General features: G+C 28.5%; 1 protein-coding gene across 1 annotated transcript; it reads left to right on the top strand.

Annotated features, from left to right (window-relative positions):
• The first annotated feature begins 554 nt into the window (after positions 1–554).
• On the top strand, positions 555–8,570 carry LOC113370393 (UPF0764 protein C16orf89 homolog). The gene is made up of 7 exons (XM_026611059.1): positions 555–635; positions 4,093–4,255; positions 5,275–5,427; positions 6,655–6,798; positions 7,014–7,158; positions 7,240–7,403; positions 8,326–8,570. Exons 1-7 carry the CDS (start codon positions 615–617, stop codon positions 8,568–8,570), a joined length of 1,035 nt encoding a protein of 344 aa, XP_026466844.1. The 5' UTR covers positions 555–614.
• The last annotated feature ends 10,110 nt before the right edge of the window (positions 8,571–18,680 follow it).

The raw sequence follows: 18,680 nt of genomic DNA, 5'->3' as shown, positions 1-18,680 counted from the left end.
CGAAATCGGTTAGGACATGGACCCAGGTTCGCTGGTTCGATTCCCGCTACCGCCAAGCCTGACATCAGGCAACTTTGATGTCAAATTTCGACTTGGGGTTATAGATCACAATATAATTCCAAGTGCAAATCGTCCTTTGTGAACATAGTTGCATCATACAATCATATGCACACTATTAGACATAAGAGCTAATATATAAACCCCACACATAGGAAAAGGATGAACCGATGGGTTGCTTCTCATATCAATACCAGGTCATAAGTCATACACAAAAACAGCTTATAGAACAATAATAAAGAGTTCTGATTGCTGTGGACACAATATATATATATATATATATATATATATATATAAATATATATATACTACCGTTGTATATTTGGTAAAATGTATGAAAACACTTGTGAGTGTATGGGTACCTGAGTGAGTGAGAGTTTTCACCTGGTCGGCGATACTTGCGATTTAAATTGCCAAAGGAATGTCACATCATGGCAATGTCAGCTAAAAACTAAAAGCGCACAGGCTATTTTATTATCACCAGTCTTCAATTGTCCCTCGACCAGGGCGCTTCTCTCGAAATAAAATCATCTTGGGTTTAAATTTTTAAGTTAACCATGGGCTTTGTACACAAATTGGTAATAACGACTGCTTTGTTAAATGATTAAATAATTAAATATGGATGTTCACATTCGTGTAGGTTTAAACAGTGATTTAATCGAAAGATTCTGTAGTTTTGTTGATGGGTTTTAAGTGATACATATTAATTTTAAACGTTTATTTTTATTTTTAATAAAAGCAATAATTTATTATCTTTAACAGTCTTTAACAGTCTAACACGTTTCGTTTTACAGAAAATATAAAATAAAGATTTTAAATGAATTATGTTATTGGAAAATATTAAGATAAAGACTAGTTGGTTTGGTATTTAGCCTTGAGGCAAGTTACATGAACTTCCCGATATGTGTAATTAATCGACTTAATCAATAAAAACTAAATTAAAATATGAGTGATTAAAGTATTCCGAGTGGATTTATTACACATAATTGAAAACGAGCGACCACTTTGACACGGAGTATTTTCTAAAAGTAAATTTTCAAAAATCAACAATTGTTATAATTGAACCAGTTTCCATAGGACTTTAATGGCTTGATATGTTCATTAAAACCAAGTACTCTATCGTTATACGAAGTAAAATCGTCCAATTTTAATTTTAACAAACGTTAAAAAACTACTTATTTTCTTGAACTTTGATGATTTTTTTAAACTAAACTACTTGTCGTAGGGTCGTAATATTCCAATAAGTTGTATAAGACCATGATGTATATTATCAAAAAAAGTTTCATAAAAATCGGCTCAAATTTTTTTTTCAACAACGAATTACAAGAAAACGGCTCGGTAGATTTTCACCTAAAACTAATCAGTACCATTCCCAACTAATATCTTTCGAACGGTTTTTGATTTTTTTAAATCGGTTCGGTAGGATGAGCTTAAATGTGGACGAAAAGTTTAACACTTTTTTTTAAATTACAAACAAACGGCTTGGCAGATCGTCGCACAAAACTGACAAACGATAGTCCTCATCAAGATACATCAAATGGCTTTTAAATTTCTAAAATCGGTTCAGGCATTTTTGAGAAAACGTCGATGAAAGGTCTAATTTTGACAAATGCCAAAAAAAACGATGCCAAGTTTTGCAAACTTTGACGAATTTTTAAAGTTAAACCAATTGTCGTAGAGCCGTAATATTTTAGTATGATCTAGAAGACTATGGTATCTACCGTCAAAAAAATAATTATGAAAATCGTCGAAAAAAAATTTTTTAACACTTTATTACAAGAAAGCGGCTCGGCCGATCTCTACCAACAACTCATCAGCACGATTCCCAATCAATATCTTTCGAATGGTTTTTGAATTTTCAAGATCGATTTAGAACTGCGGGCTAAAACGTGGACGAAAAATTTTTCACTTTTCTGCTATTTACAAAGAAACGGCTTGGCTGATCGTCGCGCAAAATTGATAAACGCTAGTCCTCATCGAGATACATCGAATGGATTTTAAATTTTTGAAATCGGTCCAGCCATTATTGAGAAAACGTCGATTTACGGCAAAAAATCTGTTCACACACACACACACACACACACACATACTTTTTCCAGATTTGGTCTCATTCGATTCAGAATGGCTTGAAACGTCGAGAAAACATAAAATTAGCGAATCGGATTTTTTGATGAAAACATAAACTTCTCCTTCGGGAAGTTAACTAGTAAATTTAATGTAATGAACAAATGAATAAATACTTATATAATATGTTTTTGCAATATCAACTTATATTCTGATTTTTTTTCAATTTATCCTGTGCGCACTGTTGAGGAATAGAAACACAAAATAACTTAAAATTGTTTAGTTTTTTTTGTAACAATTTTGATATTGAAATTAGTGAAACACATTCAACGGGAATAGTAAACACATTAAACAAAAATGGGAGATGTTTTATTGAATCTTTATTATTTTCATACCTTTCGATATATAATCCTATGCTTTAATTTTTGTCAATAATAATTCATATAGATTGACTATTGTAATGAATGTTATGTGTACACTAGGGTTTATACAAAAACCGATATTACAGAAAACCGGTTTTCGAATTTTCATTTTACTAAAAAAACTGGTTTTAACCGATTTTATATAGAAAATAAATTTTTGCTCGAATATTCTGTAATTTATCCGCTGTAAAAAATTTAAAAATTTAGTGTAATTTAGAGTAGTATTTGTCTGAATTTATTTATTGTTCAATTTTATAGATAGTAAACAAAATAATTTTAATTTTAATTAGTAGAAACAAAAAATAATAGTTTATCTTGATTAAATAACTTTGAAAATAATTATTCGTTATTCATGCATCATTTTCACATATAAGAATGAAAATATTTTTATGATAGTAGGAAACTATTCGAATAAATAAAAATAATACATTTTATAAACAAAAAAACAATTAATTAAATAAAAAAATAAAGATATATTAGATACATGTTGATACATACTTGTTACTATCAATTTTAGTTTAAAAACAATTAAGCTAAACTTTTATTTCTGTTCCGAGCAATTTTAATTAATTAATTTTAAATATTTTAATTATTTTTTGTTTAATAAAATATGATTTAAAAAAACTGAGAACGTATATTGAATTGCTACTTAGACGTGTCCTTTGTTTACGCATAAAATTTCCTGAAATAGAAAATACTCTCATACTTGTAATAATTCTAAATTTTTTGTTCTTTAGTTTGTGGCTTCTAGAGTTTAAAACTCTTTTTTTTTTTTTTTTTTTTTTTATTTATTTATATATATATACATTATTTTCATATCTCAGTCAGGCAGAGTTGCCTGGTATGAGAGATTATGAAAATAGTTTTCATATAATATATACATTTCATTTGACTATAATATCTATTTCATTAATATAATATCTATATATAACTAAAAATATCTTTATATATATATCTCTTCAGTCTTCTTTGTCTTCAATTTCCTTATAGTGTTTTTTTATTTTTCTTTTAAGTTTGAGTTACACTCAACTTCAAAACTCTTTTTTCAAGAAGAAGTTACACTGATTTAAATTGATACATACACTGGTATAAAAATCTAAATTATTATATTAGGTTTTCAAATATCTCCCTTCCGCTTTTTTGCTCTTTATTCAATGCAATTCAAAAGACAAAAAGGCGGAAGGGAGATATTTGACAACCTAATATACAAAACCTTTCTGGGAACCATTGCAGACTGATAAGATATCAAATGCTATTGAAACGATATGATTTCAAGAATCAAAACGCTTTCATCTATCTGTTATATTTGGCGATATTTGTCATTTTCCATTTATACAGTGAAAACCGTTTTTTTTACTAAAAAACCGGTTTTCGAATTCCATAATTTTCGCCAAAAAAACCGGTTTTTAAAACCAATTTTTGAAAACCGACAAACCCTAGTGTACACCCTCTTCAAACATTGATCGTCAAACGCATTGATCATCCTAGGTCCTCGACAAATGTTTATTTTTATTTCATGTAATTTTAAAATGTTTCTTTTTGTGATTAGATTTTAGCAATCGCGTTCGCGATGTGTTCGTCGGCGGAAACTCGTATCACGAAGCTGCATCCACTAATTCCGCTACAATCAATATCCCTGGCATTAGACTATATGCTACAACATCCTGAATATCTGAATATAGATAGCATTTTCGGAGTTACGATAGCTGAAGGTAACGCACATTTATATCAAATATCAATATATATACACCCACGGCCGGTCCTGGTGTCCCCAGCGCCCGCATGCCATTTTTTTTCTAGCGCCCCCTTTTTATTTTAACTGTTAATTTCTTTAAATACTTTTTGATAATTCTGGATTTAGTACACAAAAAATTATTTTCAATTTATTTAGAAAATCTCGATTTTAGTGTTGCTCGTAATTACACTACCGAACTATTTTCAAATTCTTATTTTCAATTTAAATTTTTAGTACATTCAAAAATTGCAGTAGGTTCATTATTGCTTGCAATTATTTGGATTTTGAAACATTTTGCTTATTAATTCCATTGAGCAAATCATAGAGAGCAAAAAAATTCTTGTTTCTCATTATTAAACATAACACTGGTACTTCATGTTGGATTATTTTATTTTAATTTTTCATTGTTTAAAATATCTACAATTGCATCGTAAACTGCTCCTAATTGATATAGTAAGGGCCGAAGTGTATGTATTTATCTATACTTTCTCCTCGAGTATAAGATTTTTGTTTTGAAGTTAAAAAAATATTGTCTAAGATTAGTAAAAGATGCAAAGAAATTATATTTTTTTAAAATTATATTGAAAAAACTATATTATAAATTTCATATACGAGCTCGTTTTGGCGCCCCCTAAGGCGTGCGCCCGCATTTTTTGCATGCATCGCATTCAAGGTAGGACCGGCCCTGTATACACCATTACCTCGGTTTTTGTGTTTTGTTTTGCGATTTCTGGAAGTTGCGTCGCTCATTAGTTAGTTTGCAATTTATTCATTCATTTAATTATTTTATTTTCACATTCTTCTTCAAGCTTTTAAACTTTTTTTTACGCAGTATTTATAGTTAGCAACCCATTGGTTAATTTATCTATATATTTGATAGATTTTTTATTATTAGAATTAATTCAGATTTAAAAGTGATCATATACATTTTCTGATTTTTCTTTGATGTAACTCTCTTAAAGTTTTATCATATATATATCTTAATATACCTGACAGCCCGTTTGCGCAATATCGATCACCACCTTTCGAATTTGGATAGTTCTAAAAGTTGGACAAGATCTCTATTGCAGAATCTGATATCATCCTGTAGCATGATAAGAAATAATATGATGAAAATGGCGCAGAAATCTGCAGATGATGATGACAAAAGTAAGTTAATAATTAAACTAACTAAAAATATTATACATGGTTCATGGATAGACATAAAAGTGCTTGAATATAGTCAATTGTTGACATGAATGATTGCAATCATTCACAGATATAAATCGAACAAAATAATACAGACATTGGGTGCTTCAACAATACCTCAAGTCAATTTATTAACTTCCAGTAGGGTAGTTATAGTAATGGGCCGAAAATCGAAAATGCAAATTTTTGCATTTCTCGACGTTTTGAAGGTTTCTGAACATTTTACTGGCATACCTCAGAAAAAATGGATGTGTGTGTGTGTGCGTGTGTGTACGTGTTTATTTTGTATGTCCGCATTTTTTGCCCACGTTTTCGGGCGCATGCATCAACCGATTTGAATGGTTTAAAAAACATTCGATCCCTACTGATGATGATTAGTTTTTGGCAGAAGCAGGTCCAGCCGTTACGGAGATACGGAGCAAAGAGTGCAGAAAATACAAATCGAGTTTTTGAGAGAACGGAGTATTGAATTTGAATGATCTAAAAAACATTCAATTTGTAATGATGAGGTGATTAGTTTTTGGCAAAGACAGGTTCAGCCATTTCGAAAATACAGAGCTATATGTACAAAAAATGGCTGTTTTTGAGAGAACTAATCGTCCGATTTGAATGATTCAAATAACTTTCTGCTTGTTTCAACAAAATAATTGCTTTTGGAAAACAAAAATTTTGTTCCATAATTATTTTTTTTCAAATTTTTTTGTAAATTTTTTTTTTTTTTGGTATTGAAAATAATTGAGATATTAATTTTAATTCGTACTAAAGTTCTAATATACTTTAAACAAATAATTTTAAACTTACTTACTTATTTTAAACTTTAAACAAACTTTGCAATTCAGTTTATATAATTCTTATTAATTTGCCTTAAGGCACGATGCCAAGCACACCACTAGTTTTAGTTTGTATTGAACTTAATAACATATTCTGGTAATTAGACTTTAAACTTGAAAAATTAGATTTTTAACTTAATAAAAATAATTAATAATTTGTAAAAAGCATATAATGATATTAATCAGATGAATTCGGAACATAGAACGAAATTTTTTGTTCGATAGTTGCATATTGATAGTTATATTAGCCTATTCTTTGATTTATTTTATACTCTTCTAATATAAAAATAAGCCAAATAAAAACTGTAGGTATAAATATATTTAACTTAAATAAATAAATTAATTATCTATTTTCTAGTTTTTAAGAAGTTGCTTGATCCAAGTCTTTGGTCAGATGATATATATCCGAAGAAGTTGTCTTTGACAGAAGATAGAAACAATTGGAGTATTAAAAAGATTCGGGCGCACATGTTTGCAGGCAGTCCTAATGAAACAACATCGGGTAAAAGTTTCAATTATTTTATAAAACAGTATTGATAAAGTTGGTAGATATTAATTATTAGATATGTATTTCATGTTTATTGGCCTCTGACTAACTATCAAGATAGATGGGCAGGTTTCAAAGGGCAAAATGCATCTATTTTTTATATTATTTTCACCTAAAACTGAAAGAAATGTTTTGTACTTTTTAAATTATAACAAAAGATTTTGAATCAGATAATTGCATAATTGAGATGATTTTAAACGCCCATGGATCATTTCATGAACATCTATCAACAAAATATAACAATTGCTCTATAAGTGAACACTGCGCTCAAATTATGATAGATGGATCAGTTTCCGGTTACCCTTTGACCCACAGGTGAAAAAAATAGGTTTAATTCATAATATTTTTTAAATATGCGATATAATGTTTATTATTTACAGTGCATGTTCTTTTTAGATTATTGCATTTGATAATCAGCAAAAGATTGAGATGCTCCTTCAAATCTGCTTCACAAATTGGTGTAAATTCTTCTGAGATATGTTCCTTAGTATATTCAGAATTGTTTGCCATTTATAAGAACAGAATACCAAGTTTTGCAAGGGATCTGTTTATTGAGCAAAGTAAGTAATATTTTATTTCATATAAATAGTTCATTTTTCCAATTAAGGGGCACACCTAGTGTGAAAGTTTCAAAAAATCAAATTTTAAATTTTTCCATATTTCGATAGGTTATACCTTTAAAAATGAAAATTTCAAATCGATATCTTAAATAGTTTTGAGTTACAGCCATTTAAAAAAGTATATATAGTATATAGTACAACGATCATTTTATCTTTAAACGCGTTTTTCTCGAAACGGCATTTTTCGAATTTGCTGGAGTGATTACTCGGAGGCAAATCATCCGATCGCTATCAAAATTTTTTTTGCATCTCCTCTCTATATAGTTCTCCAGATGATGACTCTCCAGTTTTTTGATTTGGCCGAATTTTGGCTGGCCAAAAACGAGTAAAATTTTGGGAAAAAATTAACTTTTTTTTCAACATGCCGCCATTGTGTCAATTTTTTATTTTTTTTGTTCGCCCGAGGGTCATCGTACACACAATAGCGGCATTTTTCAACAATTTTAGTTTAACGAGATTTTCTACGGAGAAGGCTGCAATCCAGCAGTGGAGGACCTTTTTTTTGGCGCCGCCGCAGATTCCGTGTCATTTCAAAAATATTTAATATTTTATTTCAAAAATTTTACTGCGTATTCTCAAAACATGTATAAATATACCCTCAAAACTTTAAATAGATGGATTCACTAGCTTTTTGTTTTTTTTAATTCCGGTAAATGACCTTTTTAGGCTGTTACACTGGGTGTGTCTCTTAAAGGTAAATGGCATTTTGCCTCAAGGCAAGTTGCATGAACTTCCTGATATGTGTAAACTATTGGAGATTTGAAATTTTGCAATATTAACTTCACAAAGAAGAAGTTTAAGTTTTTGCCAGCAAATCTTGCAAAAATCCGAACAGGCAAATAATAAATTGAATTTTATTTAGTTTTGCTGTGTGGAATCGAGGGATATGAAGAGTTTTTCCACGTGAACTATATGAGGGCTGTAATAAATTGGCAGAGCAATTTAGGATGTTGGGGTCCTTATACAAATCGTATAGCTTTACAGAGGAAACGTTATAGGAGGAAATCTGGTCCAATGACTGACGGATGTGTAAATCATATCACAGGACTTGCAACTGCAGCTCTGGCTGTATACATAGATTTAACTATTTTAGAAATGTATTCATAATTTATACTATTGATGTGTATAAATTCATAGTTTTGTGGCATTTTTTATGTGTAAGTTATACCTGTGATTTGTTTTCATTTTTGAATTTTTCTTGGAAACAAAAATTAAATAAAAACTATTTTTTATGGATTCCTAGATTTCAAAGTTCGAAAATGTTCGGACCACTTGTATAAAATCATGTACTTGAATTGAGTGAAAAATCATTGACTTTTTTTTTAACAAGATTGAAGTGAGTGAAAAATGTAGATGTTTTGACAAGTTTTGATTTGAGTGAAAATGTAGATCATTGACAAAAATAATTTCGAAAAAAATATAGGAAAAAAAATATTCGAAAAAAATTTTTTGGCAAAAAAAATTCGGTAAAGTTTTGAAAAAAAAATTTAAAAAAAAATTAGAAAAAAATTTGGAGAAAAAAAAATGCTGAAAAGAAAATTTTAGAAAAAAAAAATTTAAAAATGAGGATGTTTTGATTTGAATGAAATCCATGAGTTTCTGACATGAAAGATTAAAGGAAAAAATGTGTACGTTTTTACTACGTTTGAAATAAGTAAAAAGCATGGATAATATCCATAGACTTTTTGACATGAAAGATTGAAGGAAAAAAATCGAAAAAAAACTTTTGGCAAAAAAAATTTTCGAAAAAAAATAGAAAAAAAAATTAGAAGGAAAATTCGAAAAATAATTGAAATTGTATGAAAAATGTGATGCTTTGACACGTTTTGATTTGAGTGCTCGCATTAAGACTTTTGATTAGTTTTAATTAATTTATGCATCAAAACGTGTAATTAATTTAGTAGATCAATTTGATATAATAAATTTATCGTGAAACGTTAATTAAAAGCCAAGAAATGGGTGTGTTTGGAAGTGCCTAGCTGTACCTTGAATAGTTTGATAAGTGTTTCTTTCAGGATCTCAATTTTGAAACAATTTTATAATTAAACAATTTATTTACAGCACCAATGTATCCTTTAATTATATACATGCAATTATCAATAGTTAAATTTATATATGTGCCTTTGTATATTTATATATTTTATACTTGTAGTCCACCACATATCTGTTAAAATAGAATTTAAAATTTACAAGAGTCTCTAATGTAAGTCGTGTGTCCTGTGTTGTGTAAATACTTTACTAGAACAATTGCAACATATCGAATAGACATGTAAAAGACAAAGTTATATAGTGGTTCTAAAGTAGCGATTTTGTGTCGAGTGCTTGAGATTTCTGGAAGGACATTCTGCGAGTGCATCCGACGATCGCCCATCAGATTCCGAGTCAAGATCAAGGGGGATGCTTTGACCTCAGTATATGGTACGCAATGGCGTGGTCAAGGACAGGGGATTATATGTATAAATGAAATAATAATAATTGAATATAATTAATCTAAATAATTTCTTAGTTTTAACATTATATTATTTATGTTATTAATAATATGAACTATTGTTGAATAATACGAATTTGTTATTATTATTGCGAATTTAAATAATCATATACATTTTTGCACGTAAGAGAGGGATGTTAGAAATTTGTTGTATATTTTATTTAATTAGTAATTAATATTTTCATTTCATTTGTATAATTTTAATGAAATAAATTTATGTGCGTATTAAAATTAGCACATGTTGTTTTATTAATTAATTTTATATATATATATATATATATATATATATATTATATATATGTACTTGATAATAGAAATGGAAAGAAAACTAAACTTAACTGCTGTACGTTGATACTAAAAACTATGTTACCAGTCTATATAAATATATGTTCTATGCTCTATGTTTAATTTCTGTTGTAAATATGTTAAAATAAATCAACAGTCTGTGTCTGTGCTGTCTGGGACTTTGTTGAACAAGTTACTATAATAAGTTATTATAATAATAATTATCCATGTCGCAAATGTAAATAGATTTAAAGTTAAAGTGTACTGTTTTGTGATCAGGTAAGTACTAAATAATGTTTTATATTTTAATTTTAAGGCAATGTGGTTAATGTTTATGAATTCATAAATATTTTGACAAAACTGTTGGGCATAATTCTAATCAATATGAATAATGTTAAATACATTTTCAACACATTGTAATATTATATATTATAATAAATTATATTGATTTAAGTCCGAAACAATTTTTAATACATGAATTTGTTACTTTAAACGTCAGAAGTGAATTATATTGTAGAAATGTCAAACTCAAACGTCAAAATTTTGTTGACAGTTGTTTTGAGGTTAAAAATGTCTGTTGTGACAGGTTTATTTTCAAATGTGTTTTAAAAATGTTAATGAATTAAAGAAATGTCTAATAATTAAGTGAATAGCTCAGGTTTAGTTAATTTTGTCTTACTTTTTTAAAACTATTCAAAATAAGAAATATTTCAAAAGAGGAAAATACTTTTTTCATTGCTCAAACAAAAAGTGTGCTATTTATACAAGGAAATAAGTTTTTGAATGTTTTCTTTGAAAACAAATATTAGTGTATTAATTTTTATACTAATAATAGTTAATATAAGTACAGTTGTTATTAATAAATCAATATCTACATCACAAATGGGTCAAAAATATATATGCTCTTTGTAAGTAATGTAAGTAATCTTTTGAATCATAAGTGATAAAATACAAATCATTTGTTTGTCCAATGTTAATGAAATATTTAGGAAGTTTGCACAAAATTAAATTATCTATATTTTGTTAGAATTTGATACTTCTACAGTAACTCGATATACATTAAAATGTCAGTCAAAAGAAGAACAATGATTTTAGCAAGCTAACAGCTGTTTCATTCATGTTTTTATTAAATACATTTTACTAAATTTGAAATACTTTTGCATATTTTGATTAATTTTTAGTAATTAGCAATATGCGACATTTACAGTTATATTTTTTTACAGTTTGCAAATAACTTAGAAATTTTGTACCGGACACTCTCATTTGTTTATTTTAGTATAAACTTGGTAAAATTTACTAGAATTTAGTATAAATTGTTTTATACACTTGGATATCAACATTTTGAATAATTTGTAGTTGAAATGCGAATAAGTATCAATATGTGAGGTCTTATCAAATAACTTGGAAATTTTGTTCTAGTCGAAACGCTGACCTTAATATTTTTCTAATTTTCAATATTTGGTTGTAGGAATTTTTTTCACATTTTGTCAAATATTTTGAAAATTTTATTCGGGACACTTTTATTTGTTTATTTTAGTATAAACTAGAGAATTTTAAATATGTGCACTTAAATTTATTTACATTAGTAAAACCTAGATAAAATTTACTAAAATTGAGTTTAATAATTGGCTATAATTGATTTTGGATATTTTTTTTTATATTTTGTCAAATAACTTTAAAATGTTTTTCCAGGCATATTAGTAAAAAAATATATAAAATTCAGATTAATAAATTATAAACCATATTAAAACCATAGACTGCTATTCACGCTTTTGTTTAAACTACTATTTATGGACTCAATATAGAAAAATGATATATCAAATTATTAGGTTAATAAAAATGATTTATTATTCGGCTGTACTTACACATATTTAATGTTACTAATCTAGTATTAAGTAACATATAATACTATTTATGATGTATATCCTCAGAAGAAATGTTATTCTTATTACAGGTGCTTATGACTTATAAGAATGCCTTAAAAAGAACTTTACAACCTGGGTCTCCCCTATAGTAGAAGGAAAATATAATCGACAACTAATTGAACAAAGTCTTTTTGATGAAATGGACGAAATTATCCTGATTGATGAGCTTCAGGGCTTCAATGGCACACATTGCAAAACAACGAAATGTTTTGAATGATTTCAAAAGATTTTAGGACTCTGATTTCAAAAATGCTATCCTTTCTTGGATAGATCCATCTTTGAAATCTTTGATTGGTTTTGATAGATTTAGAGTCGATGAATTTGAAAATGTTATATATTTTTGGATTGTCGGATTCGAACCAGCTTCCTTCGGGTTGGAGTCTAGTTTATCGCTCTAACCGATTCGGCCACGGCGACCAAGATTGTCCGACGACAAATACTGGAAGGACATTCTTCGACGACCGACCATCATGATTCGGCTCAAGGTCACAGGGGGATGATATGAAAGTATTAAATGTTCACCCTGGGGGTTGAAAGTGGGCTCATTCGATTCTGTGGGTCCTTGCGAATTTCAAGCGGGGGCTTTCAGGGGGGAAAATTTCGTCCGTTTTTCGCTCAGGAGACGAGAAAATCGACTTTTTGTAAAATTTCGCGATTTTTGTATGGGAATTTTTCGAAAGTTTTTTGCTGGCCTCAAAGATTCGGTCAAGGTCATTTATATGTGGTCAAGGTCAAAGAGATTCATATAAACGACCTTGACCGAATCTTTGAGGCCAGCAAAAATCTTATATATATATACATATACATATACACATACATATACATTTATATTTATATATATATATATATATGCATATATATATATATATATATATATATATCATGCCGATTTTTGTAATACTGACACTCAATAAATTTAATTATTTATCTATATATCTTATTCATTTACACAGTAAGAAAAATTATCGAACTCATATTTTTTTCAGATAAATTAAGGGTTCGATCTGAGGAACCTCGAACTGCTATTCTGGCCTAAGCCGTATCTTTACGGCCTCGGCCATTCGCACATTTGGCATGCAATTTTTTATGAAACTTATATCTTTCAGTTTGAAAATAACACTTTATATTTTTACAAAAGACTACGGTTTTGTAAAACCAATTGGCCGAGATCGTTAAGTTGCCACTACGGTTGCTCAGCGTGTCTTGGTTCGATTCCAGAAAGTACTTGAAAAATCAGATGTATAGTTTTTCATAAATATCAAATATTAGTTCAAAATATTAAATTCAGGTGTCGCATTTCGACCTTGACACTTAGAATATTTCTGAAAAACTCAAGCTTCGCACTTGACTGTAAGAGAGGTACATAAAGCGAGAGATGACGATGGTACAGGAAGAACCACGGGAAAGAGAGGGGTAGAGGCAGATGATGAATAAGAGAGATGTGTATGATACATATTCTTTATTTAAATTCAATATTAATACAATATAGGAATAAAAATAACTTTTATCATCAATAACTCAAATAGCCGAGCGGTTTAAGTGACCGCATACTCGGTGAAATCGCTCTGGAGGCACAAGGTGAGACGGATCGAGTCCAACTGCAGGCAACGACGACCAACTCTGAAGCAGAAAAAATAGAGCAGTGCTGGTGACTGGCTGTTGGCAGGTGCGGTGGGTCCTGAAACGAGCACACAAAGTGATGGTCAACCTGAGGTTCATGATGCGACAGGTCACACGCAGAGGGACACATTGCGGAAGATCCATGCCAAACCCGAAAATCTACCCAAAAATGACAACATGCGAAAAAAACAACAACAAAAAAGGAAAAAAAATGTGAAAAAAAAGCGAAAAAAGGGGAAAAAAAAGGGAAAAAGGAGGAGGAGGAGGGAGAAGGGGAGGTGGAGGACCTAAAAAAACCCCCTAAGTCCCAGATCAATTTTTCTCTTTTCTGTTCAGCGTTGAAACTTTTTTATGTTTTTTAGTGTTCCCTCACACCAATTCCCAAAACCAACACTCGAATGAAATGAAGTCCACGTTGAAATTTTCACAACGAGAAAAAATTACTGGGACTTAGTTAAAATTTTTAACTTTGCCCCAATAAAATTTTCTCGTTGTGAAATATTCAATGTGAGCCTCATTCATTCGAATGTTGGCTTTGGGATAATACAGCATGCATAAATAACTCGTCTGTCTTAATTGAAAAGGTTTCAGAAAATTTGGACTTAGAAAAAAAAATTATCTGAAAGGACTTCGAAAAAAAAAAAATTATTCGAAAGAATTATAATCAGAAAATTTGGACTTAGAAAAAAAAATATCTGAAAGCACTTAGAAAAAACAAAAATTATTCGAAAGAATTATAATCAGAAAATTTGGACTTGAAAAAAAAAAATTATTCGAGAGAATTATTTAATTAATCGATGAAATGAAATGATATTAATCGAATCAAAATTATTTATATGACTTGATAAAACATGTGAAACCTTTGCAATTAATCGAGACAAAAACAAGTGTGGTTGACTTGAATAATAAACAAATTATTGGAAAAAGCCATGAAAGAAATTCAATAAAACTTGTAAAATGAAATAAACAAAAATGTTCAAAAACTGGAACATTAAAAACTTCAAAACTGTTTAAAGCTGATTTCTATCCTTTAGAAATTGAGTTAAATAATTTTTACAATTTGAATCGAATAATAAACTTGTTAACAAAATTATGTTTTGTCTAATCATTCAAGTCAACTCTTCGAAACTTTGATTGCATGTCTTGATCAAAATTGTTTTTATCAATAAAAGAATAAAAATCTATCATTTAGCTATGCAGCAATATAATTGAATAAATTTAAAATAAAATTATGATGAAAAACTTTTAAAACCTGCATTATTCAACAATTTGGTAAGTCATATTGAGTATTGGAAATATTTTGATCAAAACCAGCAATCGTGTTATCCATAAATAAAAATGTACATGCTGTCAATATCGCTACAGGGAAAACACATGATTCTTGATACTGAAAATGCAATTTAAAAATTGTTTCCGTGGAATAATAAACAAGAGGTGTAATAGAAAAGCAACAAAGTAAATTTGTAATTTGTAATTTGTAACAAAATACCATCACATTAGGAGTTACCTAAGGTGAAGTGCTAGGACCCCTTCAACAAATAAGTAATCGATGCATACAAAAAGCTGTATTGGTTAACTAATAATTTAGTAATAGAAATTTACTATATAAAAATTCTGAATTCAACACAAAGTAAGCTCATAGTGTTATTATAGAACAAAAAAAATTCAGATTGACTCTTTATGGAATAATAATAATGTAACTTTCAATATCTTTGATACATACGTGAAGTACAAACTTTATTGTTTAATATTGATTTAGAACATGTATAAAAGGCACTTGTATGAATAAATAAAAAAAAGACTGAATCAACATGTTTTCCCCATAACAAATTAAATAAGAACTTAAGTCTTTTACACATATGTCTGCCAAATTAATTTAAAATCTTTTATTCGCATAATAGTTGTTGTTGAAAAAACAAAAAATAGATTATATAAGTATACTAAGTAAAAAATGATATTGACTCAAATATTATGATATAAACAATATTTTCAGCAGATATATGTATATAATTATATTAATAATGCACGAGCCAGAAAATATTCCACTAAAATATATACAAAATAAGAAATATTATTGTTACAAACATAAAAGGTAGCATGTAACACAAACTCGGTCAATAATTGTAAACTCCTTTCAGAAAATAAATTATAAGTAATATCTTTTTATTTTGAAATTGAAATTATAGTTTCACTAAAGATGACAAACAATATTGTGTTGAAGTAAAGATTTTCAAAATCATTTGACTGCTTTAAATTCAAAATTTACAAATATTCTCAAAAAAAAAAACGAGTGTTTTTAACGAAATATTAGTGATATGGATATATAAATTATTACAGATAAATAATTTTTGCTTCTCAATTTATATAAAACCTTTTTTGGATACATTTTTTACTCTTTAGACTGGTACATAATCCATTTCTTTATAATTTTTCTAAATAATATGTAATAACCATCATTAATTAATGTTAGTCAATAGTTAAAAAAAACATAGTCTTTGACAGAATAAACCTGATGATGGAACGTATCTAGTTCCAAAACGTCGTTATTAAACATCTTCAAAAAACAAATTGTTTTTTATTATTAGTGTTACTGTTCGGAAAAGAAACAATCAATATACATATATAAGTTAAATATTGAATATTTAAAACAATATAGGTGCAACAGATATAATACAATAAATATCTGTATATAATTCCAGAAAAATATTCTTTGACTCGCTATGTATAAAACATGCTTTACACTTACATTGTTAGATATCCTCTGCAGCAGCTCCCAAAACACTAAGTCATTACTCGAACCACCTCTGGAGCATCTACCAGAAATCTCAAGTAGTCAACACAAAATCACTACTTTAGAACCACTACATTACTTTACTTTTTTATAAGTATATTTGACCTGTTGCAATAGTCCGAGTAAAGTCTTTACACAATACACGACACACAACTTATATTAAAGACATTCGTGAATTTAGAATTCGATAATAACAGATATGTGTTGGAAGTACTTAAATGTAACCTACAAAAGCACATATATAAATTATACTATTGATAATTGCATGTATATAATTAAAGGATACATTGGCACTGTAAATACATGGTTTAATTATAAAACTGATTCAAAATGGAGACCCTGAAAGAGATACTTATCAAACTATTCAAGGTAGTATACTATACAAGGTACTACTCAAGTATATAATTAAAGGATACATTGGCACTGTAAATACATTGTTTAATTATAAAACTGACTCAAAAAGGAGACCCTGAAAGAGATACTTATCAAACTATTCAAGGTACACCTAGGCACTTCCAAACATACCCATTTTTTGGCTTTTAATTAACGTTTTACGATAAATTTATTATATCAAATTGATCTACTAAATTAATTACACGTTTTGATGCATAAATTAATTAAAACTAATCAAAGATTTAATTAAAAAGTCTTAATTAACCCTAGCACATGTTAATTCAGGAAATTTTTTTTGACAATTCAGGCGACTGAACTTAGCAACATGAATTCTGTGGCCACTTGTACCATTTAAAGCGCGAAATTCAAATAGAAATTTAAAACATTGTGAAATTCACCTATTTTAATATATACGGTAGAAAGCAATGTGTTTAGTCTTTGGATATGTGATATGAATATATACGGTAAAAAGCAAAATGTACATATTTCAAATCTATAATTTTTTTTATAAAAATTTATTTATCACACACCTAAAGACTTTGCTTTTTTACCGTATATATTCATATCACATATCCAAAGACTAAACACATTGCTTTCTACCGTATATATTAAAATAGGTGAATTTCACAATGTTTTAAATTTCTATTTGAATTTCGCGCTTTAAATGGTACAAGTGGCCACAGACTTCATGTTGCTAAGTTCAGTCGCCTGAATTGTCAAAAAAAATTTCCTGTATTAACATGTGCTAGGGTTAATTAAGACTTTTTAATTAAATCTTTGATTAGTTTTAATTAATTTATGCATCAAAACGTGTAATTAATTTAGTAGATCAATTTGATATAATAAATTTATCGTAAAACGTTAATTAAAAGCCAAAAAATGGGTATGTTTGGAAGTGCCTAGGTGTACCTTGAATAGTTTGATAAGTATCTCTTTCAGGGTCTCCTTTTTGAGTCAGTTTTATAATTAAACAATGTATTTACAGTGCCAATGTATCCTTTAATTATATACTTGAGTAGTACCTTGTATAGTATACTACCTTGAATAGTTTGATAAGTATCTCTTTCAGGGTCTCCATTTTGAATCAGTTTTATAATTAAACCATGTATTTACAGTGCCAATGTATCCTTTAATTATATACATGCAATTATCAATAGTATAATTTATATATGTGCTTTTGTAGGTTACATTTAAGTACTTCCAACACATATCTGTTATTATCGAATTCTAAATTCACGAATGTCTTTAATATAAGTTGTGTGTCGTGTATTGTGTAAAGACTTTACTCGGACTATTGCAACAGGTCAAATATACTTATAAAAAAAGTAAAGTAATGTAGTGGTTCTAAAGTAGTGATTTTGTGTTGACTACTTGAGATTTCTGGTAGATGCTCCAGAGGTGGTTCGAGTAATGACTTAGTGTTTGGGAGCTGCTGCAGAGGATATCTAACAATGTAAGTGTAAAGCATGTTTTATACATAGCGAGTCAAAGAATATTTTTCTGGAATTATATACAGATATTTATTGTATTATATCTGTTGCACCTATATTGTTTTAAATATTCAATATTTAACTTATATATGTATATTGATTGTTTCTTTTCCGAACAGTAACACTAATAATAAAAAACAATTTGTTTTTTGAAGATGTTTAATAACGACGTTTTGGAACTAGATACGTTCCATCATCAGGTTTATTCTGTCAAAGACTATGTTT

This window comes from Ctenocephalides felis, unplaced genomic scaffold (assembly GCF_003426905.1).
Source record: "Ctenocephalides felis isolate EL2017-DRISC unplaced genomic scaffold, ASM342690v1 CF-g0.4_SCAFFOLD_01492, whole genome shotgun sequence".
NCBI classification, from domain to species: Eukaryota; Metazoa; Arthropoda; class Insecta; order Siphonaptera; family Pulicidae; genus Ctenocephalides; species Ctenocephalides felis.
This window is presented reverse-complemented; position numbering and strand designations above follow the sequence as displayed.